Source organism: Malaclemys terrapin, chromosome 1 (genome assembly GCF_027887155.1).
Source record: "Malaclemys terrapin pileata isolate rMalTer1 chromosome 1, rMalTer1.hap1, whole genome shotgun sequence".
NCBI lineage: Eukaryota > Metazoa > Chordata > Testudines > Emydidae > Malaclemys > Malaclemys terrapin.
Genome location: NC_071505.1, coordinates 347113739 through 347131909, shown reverse-complemented (window position 1 = coordinate 347131909; position 18171 = coordinate 347113739). Strand labels below are relative to the sequence as shown.

General features: G+C 50.8%; 1 protein-coding gene and 1 long non-coding RNA gene across 2 annotated transcripts; one reads left to right on the top strand and one right to left on the bottom strand.

Annotated features, from left to right (window-relative positions):
- Positions 1-697: 697 nt before the first annotated feature.
- LOC128830190 (uncharacterized) lies at positions 698-4715 on the bottom strand. The gene is made up of 2 exons (XR_008443557.1): positions 4291-4715; positions 698-1384 (listed from the first exon to the last, which is right to left on the bottom strand). It is a non-coding gene; the product is annotated as an uncharacterized LOC128830190 (long non-coding RNA).
- Positions 4716-16564: 11849 nt separating this feature from the next.
- LOC128839856 (olfactory receptor 52K1-like) lies at positions 16565-17569 on the top strand. Its single transcript, XM_054033192.1, has one exon. The coding sequence runs from the start codon at positions 16565-16567 to the stop codon at positions 17567-17569; it is 1005 nt and encodes a 334-aa protein (XP_053889167.1).
- Positions 17570-18171: the final 602 nt, after the last annotated feature.

Here is an 18171-nt window from a genome sequence, read left to right as displayed (position 1 = left end):
ACAAAGCTTACGGAGGAGCAATTTAAAACAAGCAATCAGGAGGAGGGTGACCAGGCACAGTACCACACCTGTGAGGAGGAGACGCACAAGGCCACCCCCCAGTCCTCCTAGGTTGGGCAACCAACTTCAAAGGGAATCGAAAACTGTAGGTTTCCTTTCCTGGGCCTCCCACTGCTCGAAAGCCTGTTTGGCCGACAGGACGTGCTTGTTAATGTCCTGTGAGTTTTCCGGGACATAAGTACAACATTAATTCCCAATAAGGGCACACACCACGCCCTGGGAGGCTAAAACATAATTTAAGGCCTGTCTGTTTTTCAGGGACAGCAACCGGAGCTGGTATAGCTCTGAGTTAAGGCTCTTCTCTATGGCCAAGGCTTCATTGGCGAATGTGGTGAGAAACACAGAGAGCCTGCGATAAAATTGGGTTAGCCGTCCCACCCCATAGGATGGGAGGAGGATCATACCCAACCTGTCTCCTTCCTTAATGGGCTCTGAGGTGGCATACAAAGATTTACGCTGCCTGTGGCCGCCAGGGGTTGTCCCTTAATGCATACTGGGATTCAATGGTACAGTTTTGTGACAAGGGGGTACCCGAGGTATTTCTTCCCCTACTGAACCATCCCCAGCAGATATTTGACCAATTTTGGGGGACCACCCTCCAGGGTAACCCTGCTGCATGGTGCGGGATTTGGGAGCATACTCAGCAGTTAGAGAGGTTAAACTCTTGGGCAAAGCAAACCTTCAAGGACTCATATGTGTTTGTTTCCAAGTTAGTAGGGATCCCTTTCCATCCCACATGTGCCTGGGGGAAACGGGAGGTAACGAAAGGAGTGTCCCTATGGCAAAGAGTACCACTGTGGCAGACCCTGGACTTGAACTCATGCTGGGCAGGTGACCCTAGGGCCTAACAATTACAATTCCCCCAAAACCCCTCAAAATATCAATTACCAATAGTAGGCAGATTAAAAACAAAAGGACCAGGCCACCAGGTTAGGCCGGCCCTGTGAGAGTAAACACAACCAACGCTTAGAGTTTTCACGGGGAGTGCGCTGCAACTGTCCAAAGAGACCACAGGGCATTCCCAGCAGGCCTTATTGTCTTTTGAATAACAGTTTAAGTCCCAGGTCATCGCTGGTAGTCCTTTTCCGTAGGCTGGACGGTCCACCGTTCAAAAGCGGGCACTGCCTTCAGACAGGAGTGATGAATCCAGTTCTTGTGTCCCTTGACCTTTGCTGCTGTGTGGGAGACCAGCAGGACGGTGTGGGGTCCCTTCCACTTCTCTTGGAGAGGCTTGTCCTTCCAGGTCCGAACGAGAACGGAATCGCCTGGCTGCAAGGAGTGGACAGGGGCATCCAGCGGGAGAGGCTGCAAATCTCTGGTATACCTGTGGAGAGAACAGAGAACAGCAGACAGAGAGCACATATACAGAGATAAAAAGCCACACCCCATTTCCCACTTCCCTGTCAGAACCGGTGTACCGTTCATAGGCCATGCCCTTCCAAACATAATCTCGAAGGGACTGAGCCCTAACCTGCCCTTTGGGAGAGCGCGAATGCGGAGCAAAACAAGGGGTAAGGCATCAGGCCATCCGCTGAATCAATCCACCAAAACGAAAAGGTATTTGAATCCTTGGGTCCGGGGGAACTCAGTAAAGTCTATTTGCCAAACCAGCCCTGGGCCTGGGGTAGGTTCCAGAGTGGCTGGTGGCACTGACACTTCTGGTCAAGGGTTGTTCTTTTGGCAGACTAGACATTCAGCCTGTACCTGGGAGGCCAGGGGTGTAAGAGCCTCCCTGCCAGCGTATAATTCTTTGTTTCTTCACCAGGGTCAGTTCTTAATGTCTTTTGTAGTCAGGAATTCCTGGACTTTGTGGTTTCAATGAAGCAAGTGTTCCTTCTTCTCTTTTCCTGAAACAGTGTGGTTCAGCATCATACAGGGGAGAGGTTACTAGCACATCACCCTGACTTTAAATAGGCTTATCATCAGTCGGAGAGTCCTCCCGAGGTGGAGGGGTCTTTTTACAGTAAGAAGCCTGGGTCCAGGTGGGCAGTCCTTGGTACTTCACAGCGGTGTTGGTGGTTAACAGGACTTGGAAAGGGCCTTTCCAGTGTGGAGCCAAAGCAGTTTTTCGTTGATGGACTTTATGTAGACTCAGTCTCCTTGTTTCAATGAATGGCAGGGCTGCTAGGGTCTTAGGTTTCTTTTCTCACAGATAAAAGAAGAAGTGCTAACCAAACACATTTCATTAATGCCTGGCAGTGTTTTGCAGATCTCATAGTTGCTTGGGCACATTTAGGCCCCCCTTTTCTTGGCTGTCAGCCAAGTCTTAGCTGTGAACAATGTCCTTGGATGGTGCCAGCATCTTATCTTTGGACTGAGCTTGCTAGCTATATGTTTTTTCCTCAGTTAACTCGTTCTGTTCTTTTTCCTTCTCTCCTTCTTGGCTTCTTTTAACTTACAAAGGAAACTTCCACTCTTCACTCATACACCTTTTCCCAACAATGAACACATACACATTGCCATTATCCAGCAAAATAACTTCTATACAGAGCTTTGGAGCAACAAACCAGGACGAGCACACCCACTTTTGAGGAGTCCATCAAAGTTCAGGAGGCTCACAGTGGCTTTAAGGCAAGGGGTGAGACCCACAGCAGCAATTAACAAGTCATCCACATATTGCAGGAGGAGGACCCTGTCCTCATTGTCCCACTCCTCCAAGTCTCTGGCCAGGAACTGGCCAAATAGAGTGGGGGAATTTTTAAATCCCTGGGCCAGCACTGTCCAGCAAAGCTGCTTTTTAACCCTCCTTTTGTCCTCCCACTGGCTCCACTCTGTGGCTTGCATGGCTGAGGGCTCAATTGCAAGGGTCATTATCCAGGCATTCTCTGGGGGTAAGGTGAGGGTTATTTCATCTTGGGTGAAATGCAGAGTGGCTCCTAAGCGACAAAGCAGGTCCCGTCCCAATAGAGGGGTTGGACAATCGGGGAGGTAAACCAGTCTGTGAGATAGAGTTCTGTTTCCCAAAGCACATTCCGCTGGGGCATATACTGGGCATTTGGTTCCTTTCCCTGTGGCTCCCACCACAGTGAGGGACTCTGACACAGGCAGCTGCAGGGGTTGGTTTACGGCGGTTTGTGCAGCTCCAGAGTCTATTAAAAAGTCTATGTCCGAATCTCCCACCCGCATTTTTACTCAGGGTTCGGGGGCAGGATAGTCCATCTCCCCTGACACCCCCATTCCTGATCCTCCGCTGCCATCATAGGGGTACCTTCTCTTTCGGGGCACTCATTTTTCCAATGTCCCTTCTTTCGGCATCTGGCACACTGGTTGCGACCCAGACGCCTTTCCTGTGAGCCAGGGCGCCCACGTCCTCTCATTCCCCGGCCCCTTCCACCTTCCTGGAATTTTCCCCTGCCACTGGCCTGTGCTGCTGCGACCATCATTTTCGCTTGCCTCTTTTCCTTTTCTTTAGACACAACCTGATTACGCTCCACCTCAGACAGCAGGGTCCGCATAAGGACATTACAATCATCCCAGTCAGGCTTATAGCTAGCCAGGCACCCTTCAAAGACTGAGATAAACTTGCTTGGGTTCGTAGAGAATTCCCCTGCCTGTGCCTTAAAGGCTGCTAGGTCCACCGGGTTAAAAGGCACATGGGTGTAAACCTGCATAGTAGTGGCCTGATTCCTATCTGAGCCATGTCTGGACACCACGGTCTCAGTGATCAACGGATAAAATTCCACCGAGGGGGCAATCTCTGGGAGCTGAGACACCCTGTCTTTATATGGTGGGGGTGTGATAGCCGAAGGGGACACCGGACCTGCCATTACAGCTGTGGGGGGTGGGGGTTTCTGGGGACTAACAATAGTTACTACCGAACCTGTAGGAATCAAATTACACTTTTGCAAAATATCTAACCTGTCTCTTAGCAACATAAACAACTGTACATACATATGTTCATTCCATTTACCCGTTTGCTGACAAAACAGAAGTAATTGAAGGATCGTGTTATAATTAAGTGATCCTTCCGGTGGCCACCTTTCCTGGTCCTCTAGCTGATATTGAGGCCAGTCTACTGTACAGAACCTTTTCAGTTTACTTTTAACCAACGGATCCGATCCAAACACTTTCCAGTTCACCAGAATGCATTCCAAGGGTGTACACCTTACCCTGCCTGCCATACTCTGTCCCTGCCCCATAGGGAGACACTGGGCGTCCCCAGGTCATAACAGGTAGACACTGGGCGTCCCCAGGTCAAGACAGATAAAGTCCCCACTGGACTGTTCCTACCTTATCCAAGGGTCCGGTTCTGCACCGTCGCCCTATCCATGGGACCGGTTCCCCACCGTCGCCCGCAGCTGCTTCTCCACTACTCGAGCGCGTTGCACCGTTGTGCCCTCTGGGGTCGACGAAACCACGTTTCCGCCGAGGCCCCCGGTAAAGTCACCGGTGCGCGCTGGGCGTCGGTCGTTGCCGCAATCTGTCGACCTCCGAGAGGGGTCCGGGCAAGGCTAAATTTCAGCCTCGAGCCCCACGTTGGGCGCCAAAACTGTTGCCAGCACAGAGTGCCCGAGGCAAAGCAACAGCGGGTTCGTTGCCCGGTGTGCTTCGCGTCAATAAACACACCAGGGGGAGAAGCAAACAAAGTTTATTTGGGATCCCAAAGCGGTGCTAGGAGACAGGCACGTCTCAGATCAAGCACATTAACAGGAACAGTTTTTCTTCTTTTATACATTTTGCAGTTAAGTCTCACCCCCCCCTTTCCCCTCTAGCCCTCCCTTTCTCCCCCCCATTCCTCCCTCTACCCCTCCCGTCCCTGGTAATAGTTAAGTCATTCTTGGCAGCTATAAGCCTAGCTTGTTAGTAACTTCTTTAAACCGTTATCTTGTCCTTTTTCCCTTCAGCCAGAAACATGCAGGCCTCATTATTACCGCTTGAGCAGGGGGTTGCACACAGATAACTGGTTGCTTACATATTCCAATTGCACCTGGCTTTTGAGGTTGATTAGAGTTTAAACATGGAAGGATAGAGTTTGGTTCACTTAGGCCTAGTGCAGGAAGGCTTCATTGACACTTAGTGGCCTTCCACCCTCCCAAGTTACCTAGGGTGAGGCCTAGTGACGTCAACACCCTCAAAGCTCTGCTCTAGTTCCAGGGAAGGTCCGAGGCTTGTGTTACGCAGGAGGTCAGGCCGGATGATCACAATGGTCCCATCTGGCCTTGGGATCCAGGTGATGCTCTTCCTTGGGGTCAATGCTGCAGGGGAGGGATAACTCAGTGGTTTGAGCATTGGCCTGCTAAACCCAGGATTGTGAGTTTGATCCTTGAGGGGGCCACTTAGGGATCTGGGGCAAAATCAGTACTTGGCCCTGCCAGTGAAGGCAGGGGGCTGGACTCAATGACCTTTCAAGGTCCCTTCCAGCTCTATGAGATAGGTATATCTCCATATATTATTATAAAAGTGAATATTTATAGTATAGTTGCTCCCAGGCAAGATCAGGGCCCGGCTAGGCCCTGCGCAGACGCAGTCCCTGCCCCAAGGAGCCGACAGCCTGAACGCACTGGGCCCGAGCGTCAGTTCTGCCCAAACTCTACTTCAAGACACCTTGCTGCCAAGCCCCCGCTGTAAGTTAAAACCGCTGGGACCGCCTTAGCTTGGCTCAGCTGCCTATGGCCACAAGGGCTGGGAGCGCGGTCCCCACTCCCCTCCCTAAGACGTGCCCCCCCCCCATGCTGGGGGTGTCACAGGAGCAGTGTAGAGGGACCATTAGGCAGCAGACACTTACAACGTCGCTGCTGGCTTTCCAAGAGATTCCCCCGCATGCCAGCGTGCGGCCCTACAACGGTGCTGCTTTGTGGGTGCACATATCGACTTGCTTCCCAAGAAACGCTTGCCGATGCACTGGGCTCTCTTGGGCCGGTTAGGCTCTGCTCCTCTCCAGGGATGGGGTGGAGCCAGGGGAGATTTTGCTCAAACTTTCCACCAATAATTCACCTGTGAGCCGAGACAGAGCCGAAGCCTGGAAAGTGCCCGCCCCAGGAGCAACTGCTCTGGGAAGTGACTGGAAAGCGGGAGGTTGGAATGGGAGCCTGAATCAGAACCCACATGGCCAGCCAGCGGGGACGGTCTGTGCTCCCTCCCACGATGGATCCTGCCAGCTGGCAAGCTCAGATGTGCATCGGGATCCAAACTTCCCCAGCGCTGGGGGTGGCTGTGTGAACCCACAGTTCAGCTGGCCTGTCCTAAAGACCAGGCACTCAGCACCAGCCAGATCTGGGATGGGACTCTGATTCTTCCCTGTGCCCCAAGTAGGGTGACCAGACAGCAAGTATGAAAAATCAGGATGGGGGTGGGGGGTAATAAAAGCCTATATAAGAAAAAAAAAACCAAATATCGGGACTGTCCCTATAAAATTGGGACATCTGGTCACCCTAAAGTCTGGGGCTGTTTAGATCCAGACTGTGACAGAGCTCGGGACCAGCTGCAGAATTCAGCTGTGGACGGAGACATCAAACCCCCACCCAGCGCAGAGAGGGGGGACAGGCCAAGGATGATCCATGGTGAAACCATCCCCTAGTGTCTGCAACATCATCTGTCGCCCTGGAAAGGATTGTGGTGTTGCCAATTCTAAAGGCGCTTAGGTGGTGCCCATCACCACAGTCACTGAACCCCTCACAATCTGTACTGTATTTATCCTCACGCACCCCTGGGAGGCAGGGCAGGGCTGTTACCCCATTGCACAGAAGGGGAAACAGAGGCACGGTGAGGCTAAGTGACTGCCCCAAGGTCACACAGGCAGTCTGTGGTGGAGCAGAGCTCTCCCATGTGGCTGGCTAGCACCTTAACCTGGGTGTTAGAACTTCATTGTACCTTCAGCTTGGAAAAGGGACGTAAGGTCAGCGGCCTGCTAGGAGCAAACACCCTGACTGTGAGTTCATCGAATAAATCAATCCATATATTAGTTAATGACTGCAGTGTTCCAAAGTGATCAGCCCTGTATTATTGCTGCCACTGATATTATTTTTGGTATTATTTACCGCTCATTAACTAACCTCCAAAACACAGTTCTTTAAAACCAAACAAACCCTGCAATGCAAATGAGCAGAAAGCCCAGGCACTGGAACGAGGGGTGCTGGGGGCGCTGCTGCACCCCCTGGCTTGAAGTGGTTTCCATCATATCCTGCGTTTCCAGTTTGGTTCTCAGCACCCCCACATCGCAAATTGTCCCAGTGCCCCTGGCAGAAAGGTCCCAAGACAATCTGCACTTTGACCCAGTACAACATCTGCCTTCACTCTGCTCCAGGCAAAGGTTAATCCAAGCGTGGAGTAAGGGCGACATCTAGTGGTCAGAGAGGAGAATTTCAGCCTCTTCATTTCTTTCCTTTTCCATTTTATTGTGCTTCTGTTACCGGCTGGTCACACTGAGTGGCTAGGGCCTAAAGTTCCTGAAATCTCCACCCCAGCCTCAACAGACTGATGTGATTATCTTTCACTGATACTTTTCTTTGAGCTCGGACAGCCTGGTCATCCAGGGTGCACATTAAAGATCCCCTAGCACTGAAAGACTGGCCCTTCTGTCCCTGGCCAAAATTATCACCCCACTACATGTGCACACCAACAACCCCACACATGCTGTGTACAGTTGCTTGCCACTCTCCACCCCAGCAGTGGCTGCATTTCCATGGTGCTGTATGCAGGGCCCATCAGAGGGGGGACCAATAGGGCAAATTTGGCCTGGGCCTCAAGCTCAAAGTAGGCTTCAAATTTAGACACTTGTTAATTTTTTGGCATTTGATAAGTTTCACAACTTCTTTTTATGAGCATCCCTGTTGGACCAAAATGTGACACACACTCTCAGCTTGGAGCTGCAAATTTAAGCAAATAAGAGATGTGATTTGGTAAAAGACATAATTTTTTTTGTTAACTGACACGGATTTTGTCATATTAAAGAGTTTAAAATGTTCATAAATAGTGCGTATTTTTGTCAGTTTGCCTGCATCAGTGGCTTCAGGTAAATGCACCTTCAATGTGTTGAAGCAGTTAAAGAACTATCACCGTTCAACTACGGGACAAGAGCGTTTGAATGGCCTCGCCCTGCTTAATATCAACTGTGACATTACACAAAAGCTAGATTTTTCCTCAATAATTAGAGTATTTGCACAGAAAAAGGCTAGAAACACATTTGTTAAATAAAAAATATTCAAATTATGTCTCACTCTCTTTTTTGGTGCCTTATTTTGTTTTCATGTGTTGTCATTTTTTATGTTTATTATGGCTAGGGGCCTCAAAAGCTAGAAGTGGGCCTGGGCCTCTCTGGACCTCTGAGATGGCCTGACTGTATGTATAGTTTGCAAATCCTTCAAGTTGAAAAGTGCTTTATTAATGTAACATAGGTGTTTTAATACTCTGAACTGGCTGTATGTGCCCCACTACCCTCTTGGTGGAAGGAATCAGAAATGCTCAGTTGTGTGTCATAGGCCTTATGTTGTTAACAGGAAACAGATATTCTCCTTTAGTTCGAACAAGAGGTGCCTGTCTTCTTAGAAAAGGAGAAGCTGAGTTCTCTCTCTGCTGGCTCTATAAAGTTGGAAGAGGCAATATGATTGGTGCACTCTGTCTAATGCAATTATGTGGCTGCATAATTATCCCATTCTTTGAAGCAGCCAATCGTCATCCAGACTCTCAACTTTCATTAAATAAAAGATGAAGACTTCAGGTTTTACGCTTGTGAAGACAACATTAAAAATGTGACCCGAATGTCATGTGATGCAGCGTTATCCACCTGAGTCTGCAGCGAGCCTGAAACAGTAAATCTAGGATTGATGGGAGCTGCTCCCATTGGAATCAATGACAGCTTAACTTTGAAACCTAATGATGACAATTTCTTTATCAGCATTGTTAACTCTTTCATTGCTGATCCCTTCAGCAGAATCTTTGTGCTTGTCCATTGTTGTCGGATGTAGGCAGGATGGAGGGTGCAGTGGGAGCAGCTTGTTGTTCTTGGGAGCTCCTGGAGTGGGGGAAATGAGGAATCAAGTGCCACCAACTTTAAAGTTGCCTCTACTCCTGCCCAAAAGGAAATGTCTCCTCTCCCAAGCACTGGTGCATAGACGGGGTGGATGGAACAAGGCTGCCAGGGGGCTTGGGGTCAACACACTATAGGGCCCTCATTCCTACTCACCTTAGCTGCTCCGTGTGGAAAACGTGATGCACTGAAGTGGCAGTGGAGGGGGATGGAAGGGCAGTGGGCCTGGGGAGTGACAGAACGGAGCAGTCTGTGGTCCCCCAGGGCTGCACTCATTTCAAGCGGCAGCAGGTGCAGAGAGAGGGCAGCACGTTCTTGGCCACCTCAAAACCTCAAGTGGCAGATAAGTGCCCCGAGCAGGAGAATCCCAGCAGCCTCTGCTCCTGGCAAGAAATGCCTTCTTTGTGGGTAAGGCAGCTCCTGTCCAGCCAGAGTTATCTAGCTCAGTGAGAGCAGGGCAGGCCCTCGGGGGAACACCCCCAAAGCTTTCCTGCCAGCGTTTCAGTCCATGCCACTCTCTGCGACAGTAGCTAGCTCGGGTATTTATCGGCTCCCCATCACTGCAGTAGCTGAGCGCCTCACAACACCCCCGTCAGGGAGGGCCAGGCGCTCATCCCCATTGTACAGATGGGCAACTGAGCCCCAGGGAAGCTCCGTGCTGTGACGAGGTCACACAGGGAGCGTGCAGCAGAGCAGGGACTCCTGAAGCTTTGGGTCACACTCTAACCACCGGGCCACCGTCTTGAGGGGTTTGGACCCCCCCTCAACCATCAACTTGTGCTCCAGAGCCAGCTCCTTCCTGGCTGGCGAAGGCCAGGGAGAAAGAACTGGGCCCGCTGCTGGGGAGATTGTCAGAGCCGCCTTGGTGGAGGGCCGGCTGCCAACTCCCCTGCGCTCCAGACACCATTACTCGGCACGGATGCACTGACCAAAGTCTCCCTGTATCACACCTCCCGGGTTTGGTTAAGATGACTGCAAAGGTGTAGGGGAGGCAAGTCCCACTGACTTTGGTGGGCTCTTGACCAGCCGTCCCATGGGCTGACGGGGAGCATGTTGCGTTGCTCCATAGGTCCCCTGGCCTACTGCTGTGCAGATGACGCGCAGTGCGAAGGTTTCTCTGCCTGTGGCATCCACTCGGGGACGGAGCCGTCTGTGCAGACTGACTGGGCAGGAGACTGCCACGTGCACACGCTGCCCTTGCGAGAGAGGAAGGACAGGTGTCCGGTCAGGAGCCGAGAGTGGCAGAGGCCAGTGGTGGCACCAAAAACCAAACACAAAGAAACCAAATCTCCTTTTCATATTTCCCCTTAAAATCGCACACCTGACCACATGGTGTTCTGGTGTTCTGACCACATGGTGAAGGACACGGATGGTGCTGCGCATCTCCTGCTTTACATGTGTTTGAGAAGAGGAGAGCAGCGAGGGACCACTTTGCTATTAGTCCTCGTAGGAGTCGCAGGGGGTTATAAAGGACCAGCACCCTGCTGGATTTGCCCTGGGCTACCATCTCCCATTTGTGCCCGTCCAGCTTGGGACCTGAAACCTGACAGATTTTTAACAGGGAGGGGAACTAACCATTGGAACAAACTACCAAGGCCTGGGGGAGGCGTCTCGATGCTGGAAGAAATGCTCTGGCTCACCCAGAAGTCCTGGGCTTGATGCAGGAACCGCTGGGTGAGGCTCTGTGGTCAGTGTTATGCAGGAGGGCAGGCGAGTAGTTAAAAAGGGCTCTTGTGTTGCTATCATGCTGCCCATATCGCCCCTTCCCCCATCAATCCTTCCCCAACCTCTGTTTCCAGGTCACACTTCTTGTCCTTCCCTTCCAGGCCCGTCCCGGCTCTGCGCTCTCGTCTCTTTTCACATTGCCGGCTGCTCCCTCCACTCCAGCACTGATGCCAGCCTTGTCCTTTCCTTGGGCAGCATCTCCGCATGCTCGTCCTCACTGTCCCTTCTACACCAAACAACCTCGTCCTTCAACACCCCCCTCCCACCAAAGTCAGCCAGTTAAGAATGATGGGAAGGGCATGTGGAAATAGTAGGTGCTAATTGCTGCATGCAGGAAGCCACTTTCAGGGCATAGCAACAACTTTATTGAAACTATGGCTTTACGAACCATACAAAACACCCTCTGCTCACATGCCAATAGCCAGTGATCGATCGATCTAATCGATCGATTACACAGATGCTGCTTTTATTATATAGACGTCTCAGAACAGTGGATACTGACCTCATCTATAATTATCAGGAAATAACTTGCAAATGTCTATACATATTAAAACATAAGACCATAAGAATGGCCATACTTGGTCAAACTAATGGTCCATCTAGCCCAGTGTCCTGTCTTCCAACAGTGGCCAGTGCCAGGTGCCCCAGAGGGAATGAACAGAACAGGGCAATTATCAAGTGATCCATCCCCTGTCGCCCATTCCCAGCTTCTGCCAAAAAACTGCTATTAAAAGAATGTTAAGATGGCGAAGTCAAGCACTCAAAGATTAAGAATTAGGATTGTCCGCGGAATGTTAATTCAGCTCCCTTGCGCATATGCATTATGATACACACTATTTTTTCCACAGAATGTTACTTCAACTATAAGGGGGGATTTTATGCAACTTCTTAAGTGTTTTAAAAATATATAATTTGAAAAAAAACAAAAACGTCATCACATGGACCCCCACGTTGGGAGCTTTAGCTCCACCACTCTGTCCTACACTATTTGAGCTAACACAGTAACTGGTAGCAGTTGAAGACTGTTGCATTCTATGTGGACCTGACACTAGAGGGCGATGGAGAGACACACGGTTTCCCAGTGGGTTTCACAGCTAGGGAGCAGAGGAATGGTGAGACTCAGGAATAATGGTTCTGTAGAGCAGTGGTTCTCAAAGCCGGTCCGCCGCTTGTTCAGGGAAAGCCCCAGGCGGGCCGGGCCGGTTTGTTTACCTGCCACATCCACAGGTTCGGCTGATCGCGGCTTCCACTGGCTGCGGTTCGCCGCTCCAGGCCAATGGGGGCTGCAGGAAGCGACGCGGGCCGAGGGATGTGCTGGCCGCCCTTCCCGCAGCCTCCATTGGCCTGGATCGGCGAACCGCGGCCAGTGGGAGCCGCAATTGGCCGAACCTGCGGACGCGGCAGGTAAACAAACCAGCCCGGCCCGCCAGGGGCTTTCCCTGAACAAGCGGCAGACCGGCTTTGAGAACCACTGCTTTAAATGCATTAGAAGCAAGAGGAAGATGAAGATGAAAGAAAGTGCAGGTCCTCTACTTAGTGGGGAAAGGAGAGCTAATAACTGCTGACATCAAGAAGGCTGAAGTGTTTAATGTCTGTTTTGCTTCAGTCTTCACCAAAAAGGTTAATTGTGACCAGATACTCAACACATTTAATAGGGGGGTACCCGGAAGGAACACAAGCCAAAACAGGGAAAGAACAAGTTAAAGAATATTTAGCTAAATTAGATGTATTCAAGTTGGTAAGGCCTGACTAAATTCACCCTACCGTACTTAAAAAAACTAGCTGAAGCAATCTTGAACCATTAGCAATTATCTTTGAGAACTCATGCAGGTCATGTGAGGTCCCAGAGGACTGGAGAAGGGCAAACCTAACACCTATCTTTAAAAAAGGGAACAAAACGGATCCAGAGGATTATAGACCACTCAGCATGATTTCAATGCCTGGAAAGATACTGGAACAAATTACTGAACAATCAATTTGCAAGCACCTCAAGGATAATAGGTTGTAAGGAACAGCCAGCATGGCATTGTCAAGTACAAAGCATGCCAAAGCAACCTGTTTCCATCTTTGCCTAGTGGATGGAGCAGCGCTGTAGATGTGCCGTAGCTTGACATTTAAAGCTTGGTAGTTTGTTATCTTGATATTAGTAAAACTAAATATAATCACCATGAATAAAACAGTAAGAGGACCAAAAAAAAAATGCCACTGTGGCTACACAGTGGAATAAATGAGGTGGTTAGAGACACAAAGACATCATTTAAAAACTGGAGCTCACATCCTAGTAAGAACAATAAAACAGAGCATAAACTCTGGCAAGTCAGGTATAACAGTATAAGAAAGCAAACCAAGAACAATTTGAAGAGCAACTAGCTAGAGACACACAAACTAAACACAGCAAAAAAATATTGTAAGTACCTCAGAAGCAGGAAGCCTGCCACACAGTCAGTGGGGCCAGTGAACAATTGAGGTGCTAAAGGAGCACGCAAGGAAGATGAGGCTGTTGTGTTGAGGCTAAGTGAATTCTTTGCATCGGTCTTCTCTGCAGAGGATGTGAGGGAGATTCCCACACCTGAGCCATTCTTTGTAGGTGACAAATCTGAGGAACTGTCCCAGATTGAGGTGTCAGTAGAGGAGATTTTGGAACAAATTGATAAATTAAGCAGTAATAAGTCACCAGGACCAGATGGGATTCACCCAGGAGTTCTGAAGGAACTCAAATATCTAATGTCAGAACTACTAACTGGGGTATATAACCTATCACTTCAAGCAGCGTCTGCACCAGATGACTGGAGGACAGCTAATGCAACACCTGGTTTTTTAAAAAGGCTCCAGAGGCAATCCTGGCAATTACACACCAGTAAGCCTAACTTCAACACCAGGCAAATTGGTTGAAAATATAGTAAAGGAGAGAAAGTATCGTAATGCCACTATAGAAATCCATGGTACGCCCACACCTTAAACACTGCATGAAGTTCTGATCACCCCATCTCAAAAAAGATATATTATAATTTGTCAAGGTACAGAGAAGGGCAGCAAAACTGATTAGGGGTATGGAACAGCTTCCATATGAGGAGAGATTAAAAAGACAGGGATTGTTCAGCTTGGAAAAGAGACAACTAAGGGGATATATGATAGAGGCCTATAAAATCATGAGTGTTGTGGAAAAAGTGAATAAGGAAGTGTTATTTACCCCTTCACATAACACAAGAACTAGAAGATACCTGATGAAATTAGGATTGTCAACCTTGTAATCACACAAAACCATACACCCGTGCCCCGTCCCTGCCCTGCCCCTTCTCTGAGGCCCCACCCCTTTTCTGAGGCCCCGCCCCCTCCCTCTGTTGCTCACTCTTCCCCACCCTCACTCACTTTCACTGGTCTGAGGCAGGGGATTTGGGTGCGGGGCGGGCTGAGGGTTCTAACTGGGGGTGCAGGCTTTGGGGTGCAGGAGGGGGCTCCAGGCTGGGGCAGGAGGTTGGGGTGCAGGGCGGTGAAGGCTCCAGCTGAGGGTGTGGGCTCTGGGGTGGTACCGGGGATGAGGGCTTTGGGGTGCAGGAGGGGGCTGCAGGCTGGGGCAGGGGGTTGGGGTGTGTGGGGGGGGTGAAGGCTCCGGCTGGGGGTGGGGGCTCTGGCATGGGGCCTGGGATGAGGGGTTTGGGGTGTGGGAGGGGACTCTGGGATGGGGCAGGGGGTTGGGTTGCAGGGGATGTGCGAGGGCTCTGGCTCGGGGTGGGGCTGCGGATGAGGGGTTTGGGGTTCAGAAAGGGGCTTGGGCTGGGCCAGGGGGTTGGGGTGTGGGGGGTGCGGGGTCCTGGCAGCCCTTACTGTGGCTCTGAGGAAGAAGCTGCCAGGTCCCTGTGGCCTCTAGGCGCATGGGCAGTCAGGTGGCTCTGTGCAGTGAGCACTGCCTTTGCGCCCGCAGGCACCGCCCCCTGCAGCTCCCATTGGTCACGGTTTCCAGCCAATAGGAGCTGCAGAGCTGGTACTCAACACACAGTCAACCTGTGGAACTCCTTGCCAGAGGATGTTGTGAAGGCCAAGACTATAACAGGGTTCAAAAAAGAACTAGATAAATTCATGGAGGATAGCTCCATCAATGGCTATTAGCCAGGATGGGCAGGGATGGTGTCCCTAGCCTCTGTTTGCCAGAAGCTGGGAATGGGCGACAGGGGATGGATCACTTGATGATGACCTGTTCTGTTCATTCACTCTGGGGGAACCTGGCATTGGCCACTGTCAGAAGACAGGATACTGGGCTAAATGGACCCAGTAGGGCCGTTTTTATGTTCTTATGTACTTGGGGTGGGGGCAGCGTGCGAAGCTTCCCTGGCTGCCCATGAACCTACAGGCCGCCAGGATCTGGTGGCCACTTCTGGGAGCCGTGCGGAGCTAGGGCAGGCAGGGATCCTGCCTTAGCCCTGGGCCCCCGCTGCACCGCTAACCGGACTTTTAACGGCCCAGTCGGCAGTGCCGACTGGAGCCGCCAGTGTGAAAACTGGACACCTGGCAACCCTGGATGAAATTAATAGACAGAAGCTTTAAAACAAACAAAAGGAAGCACGTCTTCACACAACGCACAGTCAGCCTGCAGCACCTGGTGTCCTGCATCTAGTTCTGGGCACCACACTTTAGGAAAGATGGAGACAAACTGGAGAGAGTCCAGAGAAGAGCAACAAAAATGATAAAAGGTGTTGAAGATCTGGCCTATGAGGAAAGGTTTAAAAAACTGGGCATGTTTAGTTTTGAGAAAAGAAGACTGAGGGGGGACCAGCCTATAGTCTTCAAATACATTAAGGGCTGTTATAAAGAGGACCGTGATCAATTGTTCTCCATGTCCACTGAAGGATGGACTAGAAGTAATGGGCCTAGTCTGCAACAAGGGAGATTCAGGTTAGAATTAAAAAAATCTTTCTAACTCTCAGGGGAGTTAAGTTCTGCAACAGGCATCCAAGGGAGGTTGTGGAATCCCCGTCACTGGAGGTTTGTAAGACCAGGTTGGACAAACCCCTGTCTCTAGATTTACTTGCTCTTGCCTCAGCGCAGGGGGCTGGACTAGATGACCTCTTGAGGCCCCTTCCAGCCCCACACGTCTGTGATTATATCCGTATTGCTCAGCACGATCAGCAGTGGCGTCAGCACACCAGGGCCCAGACGCAACCTTACAATAACAAACTAGTCTGCAACAGAGGACAGCCATTTCTAATGGCCAAGGCGTTGTTGTTATAAAACCACTGACGCTGGATGGGATGGAGAATTGCTACATGCCTGTGCCATACAGAGCCCAAGCCTCGTACGTCTCTGATTCAGGTATAGTGACATCAGCTCCACAGGGGTTTCCAAGAGGAACATAAATTCCCTGAGTGCTTCAGCTCCTTTCACTCAGTGCCTGAACTAAAGACAACAGAGAGTTCCGTGGCACCTTTAAGACTAACAGATGTATTGGAGCATAAGCTTTCGTGGGTGAATGCCCACTTCGTCAGACGCATGAACTAAAGACCGTCTCCTCGCTGCCCTGGCCAGGCGAGCTGGATCAGAATCATCTCAGCAGTGTTTCTCAGAGCCCCTCTGGACACTTTACATCTTGACAGGGACTATTAAAGGACTGTAAGTAATCTCTGGATCTAATACTAATAATGTTGTCAGGATACTGGGGCTGAGATACCACAGGCATGGGCACATTATAAAGAGACAGACCCGCTCTGCAAACAAGCCATTCATTCTGTAGCCATTATAACTTGCCAGAAAAATTCTAACCTAGAAAGGTGGCATCCTTCCCGTCAGAGCTCTGCGATCCCCCCAGCGCCCAGCCCTAGCATGGCAGGAGAGACACGAAGCCCAGACGGGAATGTCTCCTACACAGATTTCATCCTGCTCGGATTCTCTGGGCTGCAGGAGTTTCACCCTCTCCTCTTCATTCCGTTCTTCTGTCTTTACCTGGTGAATGTGGTGGCGAATTGCACTGTTATCTACACCATCCAGGTGGAGGAGAGCCTGCACTCCCCCATGTACCTGCTGATCTCACTTCTCTCTGCCGTGGGGCTCTGCAGCACCAACGCCATCATGCCCCAGATGTTGCTGGCCTTCTTGTTCCATTCCGGCCGTGTCTCCTTGCCCAGCTGCCTGGCCCAGATGTTCTTCATCTACCTGATGATCGGAATGGACTCTTCTGTTCTCCTGATGATGGCGCTGGACAGGTACGTCGCCATCTGCAAGCCGCTGCACTACATGAACATTTCCATGGTCTGCCCCATGGTCGTTCTAGCCTCCAGGCTGCCTTTCTGCCAGTCCAACGTCATCCAGCATTTCGCATGTGAGCACATAGCCCTGGTGAGTCTGGCCTGCAGCAGCACGTCCCGCAACAGCATCTTGGGCATGGTGGTGGGAGCCGTCATCCTCCTCTTCGATACCGTCTGTATCCTGGCCTCGTACGCCTCCATCGTCCACACAGCCCTGCAAATCGCCTCAGGCAGCCTACGGCGGAAAGCCTTCCACACCTGCAGCACCCAGCTGCTGGTGATGTTTTTCATGTACTCTTCCTTCCTCTCCTCCTCTATCGTGTACCAGGCTGGCCAGGCCATCTCGCAGGACGTGCATAACCTGCTGAGCTGCATCTACCTGCTACTCCCATCCACCGTCAACCCCATCATCTATGGCATGAGGACAAAAGAGATCAAGCAGCGTGTCCTGAGGTCCTTCAGGAGAAGGCATGTCGCCGGTGCTGAGCCACATGAGGCGTTCCCTGCTCGGGATGACAAGGCTCTGCCCTCCGCCGCAAAGAAACAGGCCCTTGGAGCTACCGCAGAAGACATTGGAGGATAGACGTGTAACTGGTAACAGAGGGATCGTTCCTCTGCAGAAGCCGAGCACCTTCAACTCCCCGTGACCGTGCTGGGAGCTGGAGGCACTCAGCGCCTTGCAGGATTGGGACCTTCAGAGTACATAAGAACATAAGAACGGCTGTACCGGGTCAGACCAAAGGTCCATCTAGCCCAGTATCCTGTCTACCAACAGTGGCCAATGCCAGGTGCCCCAGAGGGAGGGGACCAACAGGCAATGATCAAGTGATCTCTCTCCTGCCATCCATCTCCATCCTTTGACAAACAGAGGCTAGGGACACCATTCCTTACCCATCCTGGCTAATAGCCATTAAGGGACTTAACCACCATGAATTTATCCAGTTCTCTTTTATACCCTGTTATAGTCCTAGCCTTCACAACCTCCTCAGGTAAGGAGTTTCACAAGTTGACTGTGCGCTGCGTGAAGAAGAACTTCCTTGTATTTGTTTTAAACCTGCTGCCTATTAATTTCATTTGGTGACCCCTAGTTCTTGTATTATGGGAATAAGTAAATAACTTTTCCTTATCCACTTTCTCCACATCACTCATGATTTTATATACCTCTATCATATCCCCCCTTAGTCT

Bases quoted from the DNA above. Each gene is read 5' to 3' on its own strand.
- LOC128839856 (XM_054033192.1), top strand. From the start codon at position 16,565: ATGGCAGGAGAGACACGAAGCCCAGACGGGAATGTCTCCTACACAGAT.